Source organism: Leopardus geoffroyi, chromosome B2 (assembly GCF_018350155.1).
Source record: "Leopardus geoffroyi isolate Oge1 chromosome B2, O.geoffroyi_Oge1_pat1.0, whole genome shotgun sequence".
NCBI lineage: Eukaryota > Metazoa > Chordata > Mammalia > Carnivora > Felidae > Leopardus > Leopardus geoffroyi.
This window is the reverse complement of record NC_059332.1, coordinates 142,337,278-142,359,137: the sequence shown is the minus strand read 5'-3', so window position 1 is coordinate 142,359,137 and position 21,860 is coordinate 142,337,278. Positions and strand designations below refer to the sequence as shown.

Here is a 21,860-nt window from a genome sequence, read left to right as displayed (position 1 = left end):
GGTTTACAGAGAAACACTCTTCAGAAAGAAACTTTATGTGTGGCCTGTACTGGCTAAGATTAGGATAATTTCAAATAAGTAAATGAGTTTTAATATCAAAAGTGCCCTGGTGCAATGTTTTAGTTTTTTTCTTTGTTAACGGTACAAAGTTCTTTTGAACTATTATTGGTCTACAATTTCGTAAGAAATTGTAAACAAAGGTTTTTCTTTACCTTTTAAGTTCTCTGCCTAACAATTATTCCATGTTTGCCAAAATAATTTCTTATGTTTATCAGCTCTTTGATTACTTAAGAAAACTGAGTCTTAATATGAAAAGAGTTCAATTTTGCTCACAACTATGTAATCTTCTGTATTGGTTTTTGAAATCTTGTACTGTCATTGTGGTTAAATGGATAATTAAATATTTTTTCAAAATGACTTGTGATTCTATTTAATCAAATATCCAAATCTTTTGATATTTCCTGACATACTTCCCAAAACCAAATTCTAAAATAAAGTCTTTGACCACAATCTGAGGTGTTACAAAGGGCCCATGGAATGTTTCAAAGATTTGAGAAATTAAACGAATCAGGCTTATTAGGTATGTTAAGTTACATGGGGAGCACTGTCAAAAAAGTGATATTAAACCCTCCTACATTATACTTATGTAGATATATTACTAAGTTAAGTGTTCTAAGAATTACATGAAACTCCTAGAAATCTGATGTCCTGGTGTGTTATTATCCTGAAGCGTATGTCACAAAAATAACCCAATCTCCTTACCAATTGCTTGTAGTGAACTCTAATCAAATCTTCAACCACGGCCATTTTTATGTAAGTTTATCGTTTACAGACAGTAATACTCTTTACTCAGATGCCTCTACAAAAGCTTCCTGCAAATGTGTTTCATCTTCAATGAGACACATGGAAAAAGCTCTGAGTACAGGTTTCTGATAACCTGCAGATCGTAAAACTGAACTGGGTAAAAATTTCTGGAACTAGCGGAAGAACCGGATTCAAGCAGAAGAATTAATAACGTGGGACTGAAATTGAGGAAGACAATTACACTTTTTATGATTTTTTGTTTGGAACATTGTTGACTTTTTAAAAATGTTTTGGTTTTTTTCCAGATTTAAGAAGACGTTTTCTCTTAAGCTAATCAACTTACTGCAATTTGATAAAATACACCTTTTTGAACAAACTGAAACTTTTCTTTTCTGAACCCTCCGGAACTCAGAAACTCTCAGTGAGTATTCTTATATGCTTATGGCAATCTATTTCTTTGCATAAGTTCAATATGAATCTGTTCTCCTTATGACAGGACACCAATGGAAAAAATGGTATTATCACATGGTATTACCAAATATCAAAGGGTATTACCAAAGCTTCAACTGGAATGTCGTATTTGAGAGACACGCGCAGACTCAGATGTGACCGGACAGCTTTAGGGAACTAACGTTGACTTCATGGAGCCAATAACGCTCCACTGGACATTATCAGCCTGGTACCTAGCTCCCAGAGTTCCCAGCAGCCTGACTACCACGTAACTTGGCGTAACTTGGAGAACACACCTGCATCACCACCTCATGAAATGAACAAGATTATACTGACCTGTTGTCAGGACTAAGAGACTGGTTCAATGGGATAAAACAACCTATCAGCTCAACTTTTTAATGTGTGAAACTTCAGGGAAGTTTCAGGAGGAAGCCGTAGGGGCTAAGAGCAGGCCACCCCAAGCTGGGCCACTCTGGCATGGGGATTATTCTGAGCTGAAGGCAATTGAGACCCCGAAGGTTGAAGAGAAACTTTTGCTCCTCCCTTAACTACACAGAAAAATCTACACTGGGGGTCCTTCCCAGAATAAGGGTATTCACGGAGATAAGTTTTATCTGAGTGACCCATGTGTGAGGGCTGGGCAAACATCTAATTACTAAACATCTGGTCTTCTTATCGCCCCGTGAAGAACATTCCTTTCTTCTGAAATCCCAGACCCCTGCCCCCTTCTCCTTAGTTCACAATGACACATACAACTCACTTTGCCGGTCTTTGGAATTTCCACGTCTGTGTGGATTCCCCGTACATATGCCATTAAATTTGATTTTCTCCTGTTAATCTGACAACTTCTCCTGTTAATTGTCTGACAATTTGATTCTTGGTCCAGCTAGAATGACCCTTAAAAGACAGGAATTCTTGCTCCCTAACAAAGGAAATAGTCTGTTTCCTTAAATGTTCACAAGCAATGTGTTTATTATCTATTCAAGAATATAGTCAAGGGGCACCTGGGTGGCTCAGGTGGTTAAGCATCCTTTCGGCTCAGGTCATGATCTCACAGTCATGAGATCAAGCCCCACATCAGGCTCCGAGTGCTGGGCGTGGAGCCTGCTTAAAAGAGTCTCTCCCCTCCCTCTCCCCATCTCCCTCTCCTTACCTCTAAAATAAGAGGAAAATATAGTTAAGATGTTAAAATTTTGTTAAGGTTTTATTTTAATAGTTGTTCTATAAAAGATCTTTTTCCAAAAGAAATTTCTACAAAGAACCAAAGTAGCCATTGAGAATGGCTGAAAACTTTTCTTACGCAAAAATGTCAGGAATGAACTACCACAGTGAAATTAACGTGCTCTGTAAATGTTTTTCCTAAAGTGGGCTTTCATCTGTTTTCCTGAAATATGATGCACTTAGAGGAATTTTTTAACTAGTGGTCAATTAGATGAGCAATTTGGGAAATTTCCACAAAAAGAAATGTAAACAGAAACAGTTCACAGAGTACAGGAATACGAATTTCCAAGACATATTTAGAATAATCTTAAATCTGAGTGTAGCAAAGGGCAAATCAATTACACAATCACAAGAGGAACAGAAAAGTTTTAAATAGCGATCATAAATAAATCACATTGTACCATCCACTTCCACATTACTTTCCCCTCCCTGTAGTCCACGTATGGATAATAGTTCTGGAAAAGCACTTGAACCAAGGAAATTCTCTGAACGGAACCAAACCAAACTGCTAGAGACTGGGCTGACTTTAAGAGACTTTCTCCCCAAACTCACCCAGATCCAAGCTTCTTCAGTACCGTACATGAGGCCAATCAGACAAAGGTGTTTTAATAGTTATCTGATTAGGTGGCATCAAACTGGCCATACCACACATAACATCACTATGACCAAGTAACACGCCAAAACAGACACTTAGGACACCCGCACGTGACTGCCTGTTCTGCCCACTGCTTCGTAACTGCACATACACATTTAAAGTTACCTGGATTTTTTATTTTTAAGGCCATATCAAAATGGCTTCATCATACTAAACACTTTGATGTGGTTGCTTGAAATTGGGGTCGGTTTTCCTTTTTCCGTAAAGGGCGAGGTACTAAACATTTGAACTTTTGCAGGCCATGCAGTCTCTCTGCTGCCGTAGTGCAAAAGCTACCATACGCAATAGTGCAAGTAAATGAGTGTGGCTGCATTCAAATCAAACTTTATTTACAAAAAACACATGGCAGGCCAGATCTCGCTCAGGGGGCCATTAATCTGATCTCTATATCATGGCTGGGAACACAATGACTATAAAAAAGTCATTAATATATATTGCCTCAGTCATAAAGAGAAGAATCTTTGTAATTCACGTCACAAAGGGTTACTCTAATATATAGAGCTTCTAGAACTTAAGAAAAAGACCAGGAACCCATAAAAATGGGCAGAGGAGCAAACAGTTCATAGGAAAATATAAATGGTACTTACACATATGAAACAAAGAATGCTCAATTTCACACATAAGGAAAGGCAAATTCATTTGGAAGATGTTGCCAGATCTCCACTAGGGACTGTACCATTTAAACTATTACCAGCAACATATATATGAAGGTGATTGGCTGTCTACAGTTTCACAAACAGAATAAATTACCCAACTTTTGGATTTTTGCCAACCCAATAAGGGAGAAATGCTGTCTCAGCATAGTTGTTTTTTCTTTTCAAAGGAATATTAGCTTTTATTTTATTTAAATTCTACTTAGTTAGCAGTGTAATATTAGTTTCAATTGTACAATATAGTGACTCAACAATTCCATTATGTCACCCAGTGCTCTTCACACCAAGTGCCCTCCTTAATCCCCATCACCTATTTAACCCACCCCCCCCCAAACCATCAGTTTGTTCTCTATGGTTCAGAGTCTGTTTCTTTTTTTACTATATACTTAATGTTTTATTTTTTGAGAGAGACAGCACACACGAGTCGGGGAGGGGTAAAGGGGGGGCAGACAGAGGATCCGAAGCAGGCTCTATACTGACAGGCTGACGGCAGTGAGCCTGATGTGGGGCTCGAACTCATGAACCATGAGATCATAACCTGAGCCCAAGTCAAACACTCAAATAAATGACTGAGCCACCCAGGCGTCCCTAGAGTTTGTTTCTTGGTTTGCCTCTCTTTTTCCCCCTTTACTCATTTGTTTCTTAAAAATCCACATGAGCGAAATTATATGGTATTTTTCTCACTCTTATTTCACTTAGCATAATACCCTCTAGCTCCATCCACATTGTTGCAAATGGAAAGATTTCTTTCTTTTTTATGGCTGAATAATACCCCATTTTCTCTCTCTCTCTGTGTGTGTGTGTGTGTGTGTGTGTGTGTCTGTGTGTGTACATCACATCTTTATCCATTCATCAGTCGATGAACATCTGGTCTCTTTCCATAATTTGGCTATTGTTGATAATGCTGCTATAAACGATGGGGTCCAAGTATCCCTTTTGAATCTGTATTTTTGTAGCCTTTGTGTAGATACTTAGTAGTGCAATTCTGGATTGTAGGGTAGTTCTATTTTCAAATTTTGAGGAACCTCCATACTGCTTTCCAGAGTGGCTGCACCAGTCTGCATTCCCACCAACAGTGCAGGAGGGTTCCTCTTTCTCCACATCCTCACCAACACCTGTTGTTTCTTGTGTTGTTGATTTTAGGCATTCTGACAGGCGTGAGGTTTATCTCACTGGAGTTTTCATTTGTATTTCCCTGATGATCAGTGATGTTGAGCATCTTTTCATGTGTCTGTGGGCCATTTGGATGTCTTCTATGGAAAAATGTTTATTCATGTCTTCTGCCCATTTGTAAAGTAGATTATGTTTCTTTGGGGTGTTGAGTTTTAGAAGTTCTTTACAGATTTTGCATACTAACCCTTTATCAGATATGTCATTTGCATATATCTTCTCCCATTCTATAGGTTGCCTTTTAGTTCTGTTGTTTCCTTCACTGTGCAGAAGCTTTTTTTTTTTTTTTTAATTTAACTTTTAGTTAGTTAACAGTGCAATATTGGTTTTGGGAGTAGAAACCCAGTGACTCATCACTTACATACAACACCCAGTGCTCATCACAAGCGCCATCCTTAACGCCCATCACCCATCTAGCGCATCTCCCCCCCATCACCCTCTATCAATCCTCTGCTCTCTGTCATTAAGAGTCTCTCTTGGGGCTCTTCTTTCCCTCTCTTCTTTTTCCCTCAATAAAGTTTTAAAGATAAATTTACCCTTTGACTCAAAAATTTCATTTTGGTCGGTGTCTGGGTGGCTCAGTTGGGTTAAGCGTCTGACTCTTGATTTCAGCTCAGGTCACAATCCCAGGGTCGTGGAATTGAGCCCTGCGTCAGGCTTCATGCAAGCATGGAGCCTGCTTAGAATTTTCTCCCTCTCTCTACCTCTGCCCCCTCTCCCCTGCTCGCGCACTTTCTCTCTAAACTAAAAAAGAAATCTCATTTTGGACTCCATTCTCTAGACGCAGAATGTGTACCAGTGAAAACATAGCACTGTTTTTCATATGAAGAGACTGTGGACAACCCTAGTGTCTAGCAATAGGGAACTGTTATATCACGAGAGAATATTACGCAGCAATAAAAGAATAAGAACAATCTGTATGTGCTGACACGGAAGGAAAATATCACTAAGTGAGGAAAGCAAGCCGCAGAATAGGGCATAGAGAATACTACTTTTTTTTCATACATAGACATATTTATATTTGCCAATATTTCCACCAAAAAGCACTAGATAAACAAATTATTTTTAAACTGGTTACCTATAGAGATGGGAGAGGAAAAGAGTGGATTCCTCACAGTGGGCTCCTTTTCACATCATTTCCATTTTTGCTGTATACACGTACCACCCGCCCAAGAATTCTAAATTAAAACGGGAGGAGGGAGACACCATTTATAGTAGTAACAAAAAATAGAAACCTATCTGGAAAAAGTCTTAAAACGTTCCTGAAAGACACAGAAAATTGGAAAAACTGGGGAGTGTGGCAGATTGCTTGCAATAAGGGCCACAATAAATCTTCCCATCCCTATATCCTTTGGCAGGGTGACTCTGCCAGTCCTCCCATTGAGAAGGGAAGGCCATTTTTCCACCTCTGGACTCTGGTCTTGTTCATGTGCTTGCTGCCTTGGCCAAGAGAGTAACAGCAAATGTGACAGAAGAAAGGCATGAAAGCACCTGCATACCCAGGGTGGCCCTCTTCTGTTACCAGGATCGCCTCTGCGACCACTGAATCAGCCCGGGTTAGCCTCTACAGGGGACGCCATCCCACCCCAGGCATCTGAGCTGTACAAGGTGAGACCCCAACATGGGGGGAAGGCCACTGGAAGCTTCTCCAGCCTCAGCTGGGCTTTCCAGGCCACAGGAGCCACCCACAGCCAACCCATAGAGCTAAAGAAAAGGTAGGTCTTTGTTGTTTTAAGTTACGAGGTCTGCAGGTACTTTGTTAGACCAGAAAAACTAATTCATGCAAAGAACCTTCCCACGTTTTAAGATGGGAGGCTCCACTGAGATAGCAACTCTCTGTCACAGATTTTAATAAAAAGATGAACAGATTTTTTTTTTTCCTGAAACAGAGCTGATCCTAAAATGTGTTTGGCCATATAAATACATAAAAATGAAAAAAATCGTCAAAAAAACAAGCAGAGAAGAGAAAAAGTAGAAAGTCCACAACTAGTCCCAATGTATAGTAGTAAGTACCAGTAAAGTAAGTAGTATGAGGGCATTATATTGCTTTACTGTAAGTGAGTCGATCTGGGGTGGGGGGGGGCGGGGAGTGAATCCCTACCTCATGCCCTATACCAATATAAATTCTAAGATGGACCAAATATTTACAAGAAGAAAGAGAGAGAGAGAAACAGAGACAGAGAGAGAGAAAAGGGAGAGAGAAAAAGTGAGAAAGAAAAAAAAATCACATAGCTAGTGCCCAGATTAGAATCTTCAAATAGCACGTTTCATTAAAAGGAATCAGATTTACTTAGAGAATTGGCTGATTTCAGGTCAATTTCAGGTCTCTCTCTGCCCCTCTTCCACTTGTGCTCTCCCTTTCTTTCTCTCAAAAATAAATAAACTTAAAAAAAAAAAAAAGAAAAAAGAAAACAAGAACACATGCACAACATACAAAGATGGGCCCAGAACATCTTTTCCTATCAGATATCAAAGATACTCGCCAAACCTGCTAAGACAGTGTTGAAAGGACACAGGCTCCAACTTGCAGGGGAGCTCGCCACCCAAACAAGAGGCAATACAAGCAACAATAAGGATAAAGGCTACAGTGGACTGAGCATCAAATTTACTTAAACCTGAGAGTTCAAAATGATAAAAATAATGGGTCACAATTACATGATATGAGGGAACCAATGCATTCTGAAAGCTGGTAAATAAAGGTGGGAAAAATCTGGCATTTATCTTGCCCCTTTTTTTTTATAAACTGCACCACTAAGGAATCAAGTAACAGGTAAGTTTCCCTTTATAAAAATATTCTAGCTAACGTAAAATGGTAGAGCCACTATGAAAACGGTATAGAGATTTCTTAAAATATTAAAACTAGAACTACCATATGATCCAATAATTCTACTCTTGGGTATTTATCCAGAAGAACTGAAATCTGGATCTCAAAGAGGTACTAGCACACCCATATTTACTGCAGCATTATTCATAATAGACAAGATATGAAAACAAACTAAATGCCTTTTGACAGATGAATGGATAAGGAAAATGTGGTATATTAAACTAGGCTTTTAAAAAGAAGGAAATTCTGCAAAATGCATAAACATGGATGAACCTTGAAGATAGCTCATAAATGAAATAAATGAAAAGGGAGTAATAGAATTAGAACATCATTTTCAATCCCTAATACTTTAATGCATCTAAGCATAGTGCCTCCAAAAGACAGCCAGAAATTATTTGCCTTCTGATGGAATACAATGCCAATTATGAAATCGACTTGAAAAAAGAATTTGCATCTTATGGACACTCTAGATCCTAGTACCAATTTATAGGAAGTATAAAGAAATATATTTAACTATGCAATGAGGATGTGATAGGAAAATCCATATGTAGGAAGTTACAGAATCCATTTTCTCTAACTAACAAATCTCAAAGACAAAAACAAGCCTGCTGGGGGTGGGAGAACAGGGGAACCCATAAATAAAGAGATTTCAGAGACTGATCCCAACTGCAATATACATAGACTTTATTTGGATTCTGAGTTCAACAAAATGCAAAAAAAGGTTATGATAATAAAAAAATCTGAATACTTAAGAGCTATGGGATATTTAAAAAGCATTCAATTTTCAGGTATCAAAATGGTATTGTGGTTATATATTTTTTTTAATTTTTAAAAAAAATTTCTTTTAATCTTTATTCACTTTTGAGAGAGAGACAGAGCACGAGCAGGGGAGGAACAGAGAGAGAGGGACACACAGAATCCGAAGCAGGCTCCAGGCTCCGAGCTGTCAGCACAGAGCCCGACGTGGGGCTCAAACTCACGAACCATGAGATCATGACCTGAGCCGAAGTCGGACGCTCAACCGACTGAGCCACCCAGGCGCTCCTTGTGGTTATATTTTTAAAGTACTGCCCATCTTTAGAGAAATCCACTGAAATATTTACAGATGAAGTGATAAGAGATCTGGCATTTCTTCAGAAAATGCAAGAGCAAGGGAAGTTCAGGGGTCTGGACCAAACAAGAGGAGTCAATAGTCGTTGAAGCTGGGTGATGGGTGTGTTGGCTTCATTATACTATTCTGCTTTTGTATACGTTTGACATTCTCCACGGGAAAAAAACTTTTTAAGAAACTACAAGAAGTACCAAGGGAAATCTTAGAGGAGAATTTAAAAAATAACCTTGCAGTAGAGGAAGGCTTCACATGTGAGACAGAATCTTCAAGTCCTTAAGAGGGAGGGGGAGAGAGATTTCTCTTCACTCAAGTAAAAGATACCTGCCTTGCCTGGCGAAAGCCAATATAAATAAGATCAAAAATAATGACAATAAAGAAAAAAAAAGACAAATGACAAACAAATATTTGTAATTCATATCAGAGACTAAAGGTTAGTTCCCCTACTCTACAGAGGGTACCTACAAATCAGTAAAAAAAAAAAAAAAAAAAAAGAAAAGAAAAAAGAAAAAAGAAAAAGAAAAAGAAAAAGAAAAAGAAAAAGAAAAAGAAAAAGAAAAAGAAAGAAAGAAAAAGAAAAAAAAAAAAAAAAGAGGGTGGAGTACCTGGATGGCTCAGTCAGTTAAGCATCCGACTCTTGATTTCGGCTCAGGTTGTGATCTCATAGTTCATGGGTTCGAACCCCACGTCAGGCTCTGTGCTAACAGTGTTGAGCCTGCTTGGAATTCTTTCTTTTTCTCTTAAAATAAATTAATTTAAAAAAAAAAAGTAAAGATGGCTCTTAAAAATATAAAGCAAACATTATTTTTCGCCTACCAGCATGGCAGAGAAACAAAAATGAAACTCGTAACATCATTGTTTGAGTTGCTCTGCACTGCCAGCTCAGAGCCTAGAGCCTGCTTTGGACTCTGTTTCTCCCTCTCTCTCTCCCTCTGCCCCTCTCCCGCTTGCACTGTGTCTTTCTCTCAAAAATAAATAAACATTAAAAAAATTTAGAAACTCATAGCAACATCATTGTTGATGAAGCCGTAGGTTCAGGAAGTAGATTATTCTTAGGTGGGAATGGGAGTGAGGATTCTTACGGTGTGGATGGCAATGTCTATGAAAATTACAAACAGAGACTGTCTTACTTGGAAATTCCACTTCTAGGAACGTATCTTCTAGAAATATTCACATGTCTGCAAAGTGATGTGCATAAAAGGGTACTCACTGCAGCCCTGCTTACAACAGTGAGCGAGCAGGCGCAGCCCAGCGCTGGCGATTGCTAAAGAGAGTAGGGCGCTGCACAAAGTGGAACAGCACGCTCCAGCAAAAAACAACTAAGGTTTGCTTATTTTTCAGAGGTGCGATGGTCTCTAATGGATGTGTTAAATAAGAAAATAAAGCCTGGTATGTCATTTGTGTGAAAAGAGGGGCAAAATGCCTCTGCTTGTGTGTGCACAGACTATCTCTGTAAGGAGGGAAAAGAAACCGGTAACACGGCCCCCAAGGAGAGAAGCCAGCTGGCCGGGGGCGGGGACAGATAGGAATTTCCTGTGTCATTCTCTCTGCACCATTTTCGTGTGTGTGTGTGTGTGTGTGTGTGTGTGTGTGTGTGTGTGTGTGTGTTTAATTAACATAAGTCTATTGCCTGTTGAAAAAAAATTAAAAATTGGAAGTACTGTTTAATGCCTCTACCTCGGAAGCTCAGAATTCTGCTGAAAATACCACAATCTACAGGAGAATGCTTCCTTGGTTGTAACAAAGCACAAAATGCTCCCAAGCATAACTTAAAAGGGGGGGGGTGGGGTGGGAAGGGGGTAGACAGAATTTGTACTGTCTTCCAGGAGTTCCCATTCTGAGTACTGTTACCTTTGCTCCACATAAATATACACATAATTACATTTTACAACGACATGAAAAGCAATACAATGCAATGACATGAAAAGCAATACAATGAAGTTTACAAATGGAAAAGTTAAAAAAAGTTCCTCTCCTCCTGTCAAAGGGCACAAGGGCTAACAGATTTGAAACTGGCCTTCCAAACATCATGCATTTGACACACGTGTGCGCACACACACAGAGCCAATTAGAACCACAGCACCTATGCTCGTCTACATTTCATGTTTTATGTCATCATAGCAGTGTTCATATCAGCACATCTATCTTGTTCTCTATCACAGCTGCAAGGTGTCTAACCCACCCGGCAACCTCCAGGGCAAAGCACATGAAAACTTACTTAGCTGTGGTTAAGAAGATAACCTGACTCCCAGCCTAAACTGAAATAGTGTGATTGTAAAAGGACAAGCGCCTCGGAGCAAAAAAGGGGAAGAAGAGTCTAAAAGCAAACAGTGCCCCAAATCCCGAAGACAACTGGTCGAAAACATACACACTCCCAGTAACAGCGTCTGACTGGTCCCCCCTCCCCCCCACCAACAGTCAACGCTGTGTGTTGACAATGATTTTCATTCCCCCACAAACAGGAGAGGAAATGTCATCGCTGGCAACATGGCAATTATGAGCTGACTTTGGAGCCAGACCACGAGGGGTCAACTCCCTACTCTACCATTTCAACGGCTTTCTGAACTTGGCCAAATTCCTTAAAGTCTGTCTCAAATTCCTCCAGAATAAGATAAGGATAACAGCATGTGCCTCGTGACACCGATGATAAGTGAAGTCATAAATACGAAGTGGTTATAACAGTGACTGGCACAAAGGGCCCGGTAAATGCCAGTTATTGTGACCTTTGGGTTTTGTGTGTGTGTGTGTGTGTGTATATATATATATATATACACACACACACACACACGTATATACACACACACACATACATATGTATAATACATACACACATATACACATATACAAACATACACACACTCCATATTAGGCTAAAAGTTATTACTTAACTGTGTCCTCCTTCTAGCCTACCAAGCATTCTGGAACTAGCCTTGGGGTTCAAGAGAAAGAGCTGAGTACTGGTTACTTATCCCCACAAAAGGTGTTTTTGTAATCTGTTACTTCAGCACATCTCGAGAGAAGCAGCCCCACCCCCCCCATACACACACAGGGTCAACTACCCGCTTCACACCCCCCTCGTCCCTGTGTGTGGGGAGTATTGCATGCAGGTAGAGATATTACAGCAATGCGGAGGATGGTCCCAGGGGTCCCTCGACCCCATTCACTTGCAAAAATACTGGAACAAGGAACATGTAATAAGAAAACCGATTTAAAGATAAACTGGCAAAAATCAAGTTTCTCCATAAATACTGACTTGATGAAAAAAAAAAAAATACAACTGGGAGGATATTCCCAATAAGCAACAAAAGCCAAAATACAAAGCAGAAGAGATCGCCACAAACATGAAGAACCTCATGAGGAAAGTCCCACCAGCAAATCACACCATGTTCCTGAGAACAAAGGGATAACTGCACAGAGATGTCAGTCTATAAATGCACTGAAGGTTCATTCAAAACCCCAAGGGGATATTTTGGGAGAAATTACAAATAAACTCCATCGCAAACAAACTGTGATCTCTTAAAGGGCTCCTGAAACATACTACGACCTCAGGAATACAGCAGGACGACGCCTTATTTTTAGCACTATACAGCCACAAAAATCAATAGCCAAGGACCATGTTAAAATCTTTCAATATTTCATCCCACTCTTTAATACAAACTCAGCATAGATTCCAAAATGGCACAAACTACCTTGAAATATTTCTTTTCCCCAATGAGACTGAAAACTTTGATCAGATTAAACTGTCCTATAAAACAAATTCCTGTTTCAGCCATTAGCCCCTGGTTACCAGCCTATGCTAATTATCATGGTCAAGTACTCCTTAGTCCTTTACTACACTGATTACTTTGTACCCAATATTCCAACAATTCCGTTTAGGAAAAAATACATTATCTCACGACAGAAGAAATAGTCATCACAAAGGAATCTATCAAAATGTTGTATTATATTCAGTGCCTTAAGTTCCTCACAAGAACTGAAATTTCCTGGAAGCCCATGTTTCTTAAACAATATGAAGATTTTCAGAGGGCTCACTTGTGTGCTGGGGAAAAGTATAGGAATGGGGATGTGAGCTATCATGCAGCCCTCACTGTTATCTGGAGACCCTGAGACACTGAATATATATGCAAAACGGTAAAAATAAACGTGTGCCCTAGAACTTCAGTATTTTCCTAGAATAACCTGAATCAACTCAAGGCCTTATAAGGATAAAACTATTGAAGGCCGAATTCAAGAGGCTATAGTTCAGACCCAATAAAACAGAGAAGAGAAGGACTAGTAATTAATGAATGAGCGATGCATCAAAATTCAATAAACATAACAAAATTAATCAAAATCAAATAGCAGAAAGCCACAGTGAAGTAACTATCCCTCTTACCACCATTTGCAGCTAGAAAACTGGACAACATGCATGAAATGACAGTTTCCAGATATTGAACAACAGGGCAGCACAGGACAGTGAACTCCAAGAGAAGGGAAACAGAGGAGGTGAACCCTATGAAGGCTCTAGCTTTCTGCCTGGAGGCAGCTTCTGACTCAAAAGCCAAGAGAAGAACCCAAGCAGGGAGCCACAAGTGGAAAGCACAGGTCCTGCTGAGGTGAAGTGAGCGGGACCAGAACTCCAGGAGGCTCAGGAAACTGGGAATTGAGGAACAGACTATCAGAAAGCAGCTACTCAGAGAAAATGCTCCAGACACCTGCAGGGAGGTCTCCTTGAGCCTGTTGCTGAATACCAAGCTGCATACGACAGGGTAAAACTCTTTAAGGCTAAGCAAACAACAACTACAGGGGGGATGTGGGCTGGAAAAATGCTCAGAGGTCAGGCAGTTCGGACTAGCCAGAGTGGAGAAGCTTCACTGAACACATCCACAGCATTCTCAGTAGAGACCCCAATGGGGCTGGGGTAGAGGTGCCTTAGGATAAGATTACTCTGGACACCCCCCTCCCCATACAAAACAGAAACAAGTCTTGAATTAGACTGGTTCACAAGTAACTCAACTGCCTACCAAAACACTTTAACACCCTTTAAAGGCAGAACGCAAAATCCAGACACTCAGCAACAGGCCAACACAATGTCCACCATCCAATAAGAAACTAATAGACAAGCCAAGAAAGAAAAATGTGACCTAGGACAAAAACATCAGTCAATAGAAACACACCAGGAAATGTCAGACATAATAACACTGGCAGACACATTAGAATAGCTACTATAAATATGTTCAAGGACTTAAAGGAACATCTGATTATAAGGAGAAAAAAAATAGATGTTATAAAAAAAAGATCCTAATGGAATAACCAGAGCTGTAAAATGCAATTTCTGAAATTAAAAAATTTACTGGATGGGCTCAACAGATAATTAGACACTCCAGGAGAAATGGTCAGTGAACTTGAAGAAATAGTAATAGAAACTATGAACAGAAAGAGGTCACGAAATGGGCAGAGCCTTCGTGGACTGTGAGACAGTACCGCGCAGTCTAATGCGCACGCAACTGGAATTCCAGAAGGGCAGGGAGGCAGAGCAGAAATTTTTGAAGAAATAATGGCAAAAACTTTCCAATTTGATGAAAACTAAAATCCCCAAATTCTAGAACCTGAGTAAGTCCCACAAATGAAAAAAGCACACACACACACACACACCACACAAAGAGACATCATAACCAAATGCAGGACATCAGCAATAAAGAGAAAAATCTTAAAAGCAGCCGAAGGTGGTGGGGAGGGGGGAGGCGGGGGGGGGGGGAGACACATGACATACAAAGGAACAAAGAACAACTCAAGACTTCCTATCAAAAGCAAGTCAAAATCTATCTTTCAAGTGCTAAAAAATAACAAAGACGATAAAGCTAAAATTCCCTATACGGCAAAAACATCTTGCAAAAATAATATTGAAATAAAGACATTTTCAGACAAAAGCTAAGAGAATTTATCACCAACAATTTGACACTGCAGGAAATGCTAAAGGGAGCTCATTTACAGAAAGAAAACGACGCTGTATAGAAACCTGAATACACACCCACCCACCCACACAGACCATGAGAAAGAGTAAACATGTGGGTCATCTACAAAAAATTCTCATTGTTTCTTTTCCCTAAAAGATTACTGACTTTTAAAACAAGGACAACAGTGTACTATGGGGGTTATACCATTGAGAAATAAAATGTACCAGACAAACAGCACACAGGACGGGAGGCAGATGTGGAAGTGCATTGTTACAGAGTTGGTATACGTGACACCAGAAGGTGGAGTCAGAGTGTGCAGTGACAGGTGCATACTGTGAACCTGAGAGCAGACAGAAGGCAAAAAAAAAAAAAGAGAGAGAGAGAAAGAAACATATGTGAATAAATAGCTAATAAGCAAATGATAAAGATAAAAATACTATTAAATAACCTAAAAATGAAAAGAAAAACATGAAACAATAGATGCAGCAAATAAAGAAATAGCAAGACGGTACTTAAACCGAATCAAATTATATTAAATGGATAATTACATTAAATGTAAGTAGTCTAAACACTTCAATGAAAAGAGAGATTGTTGACCTGAGAACAAAGCCAGACCCTCACTATGTGCTGTCTGTAAGAAATGCACTTTAAGTATAAGGAGACAGAAGCCTGCAGAGTAAGGAGAATAAAAGCAGAGGGCAACAGCACTGGGGCGCCAGCTCACATCAGGATGCAGGCGAGGGTAGCAGAAGGAGTGTGTGCAGACTCCCCCCCAGGACGAATCCCTCTGCCAGCCGGCAGGGAGCCTGCACCAGATACATGCCCAATGCAACGGGGGGGGGGGCTCGGGGTCTCCGCGTGCCTGGGTGACCCAATGCGGGTTGTGCGTGGAAGCAGCAGGCGGGTAGAGGTCACCACGAAACTGCTACACTAGAGACCGGAAAGGTGAGCGCTGGGGAGGGAAGGACGACACCGGCCCCCTTTTTCTTCTGAAGATAATCTATCCTGGGAAAAGGCCAATTTAAAAACCTACTTTAGGAGACAGACAAAAATGTCCTGATAAATAGCAGGCAAACTTCAGCTTCAGAGAAGATGGGGTATCAGGCACTGGGTTTACTCTCCCACCTTAAACAACTTGAACACTGAACAAAATATGTGAAACCACAGTTTTCAGGCCACGGACACGGGACAGCCCAGGACTGTGATCTTGAGAGAGGGGGGCAAGGAGGTAAGCCTGAGAACTGCCACAGTGACTGTGGGCCACAGGGAGGGAAGGAAACCCAGGCGAAGCCTCCGGATGTCTCTGCCGTGAGGACTCCAAGATGGCACTGGGGGAGGGGGTGGCAAAGAGGGAGCAGAAACGGCTGCACAGAGCCCACGTTCTGGGGATCTGCGATCGGCACATGCATGCGAGAAAACTGCCCAACAGTGGAAGTAAAACCACAGAAGCGGCGGGCAGAACGATCTCCTCCCAAGTTCACCCAGGGCTGGAGAAAGCTGGGGTTCCCACCAGCCATGGTGAAAAACCTCTGTGATACAGGGCACTGGGTAATTATTCAGACAGGTATCCCTTCAGTGGTGGGGAGAAAACAGTCCCAAAGGCTGACCTACCTCATCACATCCTACAAAACTTCAAGCAAGGATCAAAAGGATCTAACGGTTTCCGAGTAACTTCACTGCATTCCAGTACAAGCTCAAGAAGGTTTTGAAACATACACGATTACCTAACACCCTTAAAATTCACTAAGTCTGACATCCAATCAAAAAATACCAGGCAGGAAATTAGACCCCAATGAGGAGGGGAAATCAATGGAAACTAACCCAGAAATGTCAACTAATTCCATTATCTGAGACAAGATTAACACTACACATGAAATTAGTTATTGTACCTAGTAAACACTAAAAATTAAATATTGATTTTAAATTAAACACTGATATAGAAGCACCTGGGTGGCTCGGTCGGTTAAGCATCTGACTTCAGCCCAGGTCACGATCTCATGGTTCGTGGGTTCCAGCCCCATACTGGGCTCTATGCTGACAGCTCTGAGTCTGGATCCTGCTTTGGATTCTGTCTCCCTGTTTCTCTTCCTCTTCCCCACTCAGGACTGTGCTCTCTCACGCTCTCTCAAAAATAAACAAACATTAAAAAATTTTTAAATGGGGGCGCCTGGGTGGCTCAGTTGGTTAAGTGTCCGACTTGGGCTCAGGTCATGACCTCATGGTTCATGAGATTGAGCCCCGCGTGGGGCTCTGTGCTCTCAGCTCAGAGCCTGGTGCCTGCTTCCCATTCTGTGTCTCCCTCTTTCTCTCCGCCCCTCCCCCGCTCGTGCTCTCTGTCTCTCAAAAGTACTCAATAAACGTTAAAAAAATTTTTTTTTTTAATTTAAACGTATAAGCACTGTTAGAGCAATTATTCACAATAGCCAAAAGGTAGAAGCAACACAAGTGTCCATCAGGAGATGGCTAAACAAATGAGAGCGGAGTATTATTCAGCCATAAAAAGGAACTTAGAAAAACGTCACGCCAAGTGAAGCAAGTGGATATAAAAGGACAAATACTGCACGACTCTGCTGACATGAGGCACCTCCAAGAGACAAATTCTTAGACAGAAAACAGAAAAGAGGGTACCATAGGCTGGTAGGGGAGAGGCTGAGTTATTGTTTAATAACAACACCAAGTTCCCACTTGGGATGATGAAAAAGCTCTTTAAATAAGTGATGGTTATACAACATTGTGAATGTACTGATGCCACTGAATCCTATACACTTAAAAAACGGTTAAAATGGTAAACTTTATGTATATTTTACCACGATTTTGAAGATTATGCAAATAAGTAATGGTGTACAATTGTGGGGGAAAAAATGAATGGTGCCCTGGTTGTACTTTTTCTTCCTCTTACGTAATTAGCCTTCTGTAGCTGACAGTTGGTACTAAGCCACCTTCACAGTGACCAGCAGCCAGCAGTGCTGGGGCTTGAAAAGTCAAACAAAGATATGCTCTCAAAGAGGTCACCAGAAGTCTTCAAGAATGGTCAAATACTTTAAACACAGTCACCCAACATTATAAAGCAGATGTGATACGTTTCACCACCAAATGTTTGCTTTAGGGCATTCCTGGAGGTTACATGTAAGTACTTGGCCTTGGCTCCAACTTCAAAAAGATAAAAAATAAAGAAAGAAAGGAAGGAGGAGGGAGAGGCCAAGAGAAAACTCCTTGGGTAAAGTACAGAGATAATCTGCACCTGAGCACCCCTAGTCACAATGGGACAACGCTCGGCAAGTTACACTTTCTAGCTACTCCAGGATTTTCAACCTCTCCTGTCTCCTTCCCATTGGCATCCAAACACTCATGTCTGTTACATCTTTAAAAAGGAACAGAATCCTCCCTCAACTCCAAGGACTCCTTTGACCAATGCTTTCTCTTAATCTAAGAAATTTCAAGACAGGCGGTCCATGTTTCCTGTGTCTATTTCACCTGCTCCTCACTCTTTAACCCTCTGTAGTCCAGCTTTGCCACCTGGCGCCCCTGGAACAGCTCTGGCCAAGGCCACCTGCAACCTTCCCCCCCCGCAACCTGCTGGAACCTCCTTTCTTCTGGCCGCATCTGACACCGCGGTCTACTCCTTCCTGAAACATTTCCTCCCTCTGGCTTTGCACACATGACAACTTCTTCCTTGTCTGTTGTCTCTCCTCTCTCAGTCTTCTCGTGGAGGCAGGCCCCCTTAAAGGCTCATGTTCCCCAGGCCCCATGCTCTCCTTACCGTAAACACTCTGCCTGGATGACAACCACCCTGACGACTTCATCCATACACTGATGAATCCATACACACCTTCCCTCTTTCTTTACCTAAGTCCCATTCACCTTTCAAGTCCCAGCTTAGATTCCACTTATGGGAAGCACCCTAAAAACCTCTGAAATTGGTCATGCACCCCTCCTGTGAACTGCCGGGGGTGGGGGGGGCAGGGGGCTGCACTCCTCCGTCACTGTATTTGCACTACACTAGCTTGGCCGGTTTACTTCTCTGTGTTCTCTACTACACTGTAGGTTCCTTCTCGGTCTTGTTCAGCACAGCACCTGACAGCAGTCACTCAAATATGTTCGATGGATGAATTATTAACCCAGTCATCACAGCACAGCGGCTACCTCCTAACAGGTGTTTAGAATGTTTGAGCTAATGAATTCTCTGCCATTTCCAAATCTACCCAACCTCCTAATTTGGTGATGAAATTACAGAAAATACACTGTTCTTGAGATGAAAAACTTCACTAGTCCAGGTTTGCTGTCCCAGCTAAAAGAACCAAAAGCCAATATTTTAACAGGCAATCATAAATCTCTTGAGTTTATAAGCTAAACATTTCTTTGCAAAATGTCAACATTTATCCCAAACGTTTCTTAATTGTACTTTCTTAAACTCTACCGTAATTTTGGGAGAGAATTGCCTGCCCCCCCCCCCAATATCCTAGTTTTTTTTGCTCAACGCCGTCAGAGGCAATTCTCCTGGGATGCAGTGGAATCACTAAAGCTGATGGCTAGAAACCAGGCTGAAGCTAGATGGCAGATATGCATACATTTTGTCATCAAATGTAACAGTCCCTACTGCCACGCCCTGTTCCAGGCCCACACAGTGGTGAAAAGCTAACAACACATCTACCCTCCCTCAGAGTGTGTTAGTAGAAAGAGATGCCACTCAACACAGGGTAATTCCAGCTGGTGCTAAGGACAATGAGAGAAATTAGGTGATGTGATAGAGTAACAGGCTGGTGCTGGCTACTTTAAGGTGTTTGGGGAAAGGCACTTTGAGAAGGGGTCATTTGGGACCTAAAGAATGAGGGAGCTAGTTGGTGAGGAACAGGGCTGGAGGACTACGCCCAGGTATGGCAGGAAAGACAGCAAGTGCAAAGGCCCTGGGGAAGTGCTAGGTCATAAGTGCTAAGTGTAAATAAACAAGAGGTCAAATGATACAAAGGAACATTTACCAAAGAGTTTTAAAAATGAACACCTTATTTTTAGCATGACTTCCCTGATGCTTCGATAAAAAAAAAAAAAAACAAGCATTCAGGAGACAAAAGGAAATATCATTTATACAACCTATGAATAAAATATACTGAAAACTAAATTACAGGAATCAAGCCCTATTAAAACCAGAACAGAAGATGTTAGGTATATTACATCAGCTCCCCTGCTCCTTCCTGGGCCCAGGGAAGAAAGGACTAATCTCGGCATGGTTTGTACGTGGCCTCAGTCCTTTTCAGCAATGCCCTCCCGGCAGCTCCTGCTCGCCTTCTCTGTCCTGAAAGCGCAATAACCAAAAGAGATGAAGTTTTTTAATAATTCATCTCTCATGGTCCTTCTTTTGTATTACATATTTTCCTGGTTTCAAAAAGACTACCCTGCAAGTAGGACTCATTTAAAAAAAAGTCTGTTCCTAATGACTCAGGGTCCTTATCATAACCATGATTACTGTATAAAGTAAAAGACACTGAATATTTATTTTCTAGGCCTTAGCTTTCAAACGTGAAAAATGACAGGGTTAGACTAGATGACCTGCAAGTCCTTTTGGGCCTATTTAAAGAATTCAAGTTAAATATTTTACACTGGCAGCTTCTCTTACGTCGACCACCTAAGAGTCGTGCTCTGAGACACGACAACCTGTCCTCTTCCTCTCCGCCATCTGCTCGGCAGCCGTGCGTGAATGCACCTCCATCCTCGCTGGCCAGGCTGGTGTCCGGATCGGCAACGCCTGCTGGGAGCTCTGCTGCCTGAAACACGGCATCCGGCCTGACGGCCAGATGCCAAGTGACAAGACCACTGGGGGAGGAGCTGACTCCTTCAATGCCTTCTTCAGTGAGACGGGTGCTGGCGAGCATGTGCCCAGGCCAGTGTTTGGGACCCATGGGCACTGATGAGGCTCACACTGGCACCCGCCGCCAGCCCTTCACCATCGAGCAGCCCCTCGCGGGCAAGGAAGATGCTGCCAATAACTACGCCTGAGGGCGCTACACCGTTGGCAAGATCGTCACTGACCTTGTCTTGGACCGAGTCTGGAAACTGGCCAACCAGCGCACAGGTCTTCAGGGTCTCTTGGTTTTCCACTTGGGGGCGGAAGTTGCTGCCGGGTTCACCTCCCTGCTCCCTCCAACATCTACTGATTATGGCAAGCAGTCCAAGCTGGAGCTCTCCATTTACCCAGGCCCCAGGTTTCCACGGCTGTAGCTGAGCCCTCCAACTCCCTCCTCACTACCCACATCACCCTGGAACACTCTGTGCCTTCACGGTTGACAATGAGGCCATCTATGACATGTCATAGAAACCTCGGAACTGAACACCCAACCTACACTAACTGATATGGAGGACACGATTTGACCTCACCGCCTCCCTCAGATTCGATGCAGCCCCGAATGTTGATCTGACAGAATTCCAGGCCGACCTCGTACCCTACTGCCACGCCCTTCTCGCTCCGGCCACATATGCTCCTGTCACCTCTGCTGAGAAAGCCTGCCTTGAACAGCTTTCTGTAGGAGAGATCACCGACGCATGCTCTGAGCCAGCCAACCAGATGGTGAAATGTGACCCTCGCCATGGCTTCCTGCCCGGGGTACCGTGGCAACACGGTTCCCAAAGATGTCAATGCTGCCACTGCCACCGTCAGGAGGAAGCATACCATCCTGTTTGTGGACCGGTGCCCCACTGGCTTCAAAGTTGGCATTAATTACCCGCCTCCCCCGCGGTACCTGGTGGAGACCTGGCCAAAGCAGAGTGAGCTGCATGCATGTTGAGCAACACCCCAGCCATTGCTGGGGTGCCTGGGCTTGCCCGGATCACAAGGTTGACCTGACGTATGACAAGCGTGCCTTTGTTCACCGGTATGTGGGCGAGGGCATGGCTCCCCTTGACAGAGACTGTAAGGAGGTCGGTGCGGATTCTGTTGAAGGAGAGGATGAGGAATGAGAGGAACAGTAAACTCTGATCTGTGCCCTGAAGTCAACGTGTATGTAGCAGCATATCCTCATACAATTACTGATCTTTGCTTTAAAACACA

General features: G+C 42.1%; 1 protein-coding gene across 3 annotated transcripts in view; it reads right to left on the bottom strand.

Moving 5' to 3' along the window:
• The window catches only part of SNX9 (sorting nexin 9), a 125,966-nt gene that overhangs the window by 83,368 nt on the left and 20,738 nt on the right, over nucleotides 1–21,860 (bottom strand). The window contains exon 1 of one of the 3 annotated variants that reach the window (XM_045500151.1): nucleotides 21,553–21,603. The exons of the other annotated variants lie outside the window; for them this stretch is intronic. Within the exon in view, the coding sequence (XP_045356107.1) occupies nucleotides 21,553–21,588 (36 nt within the window). The 5' untranslated portion in view covers nucleotides 21,589–21,603. Of the gene's footprint in view, nucleotides 1–21,552; nucleotides 21,604–21,860 lie in introns of those variants that run through there. 3 annotated transcript variants of the gene reach the window in all.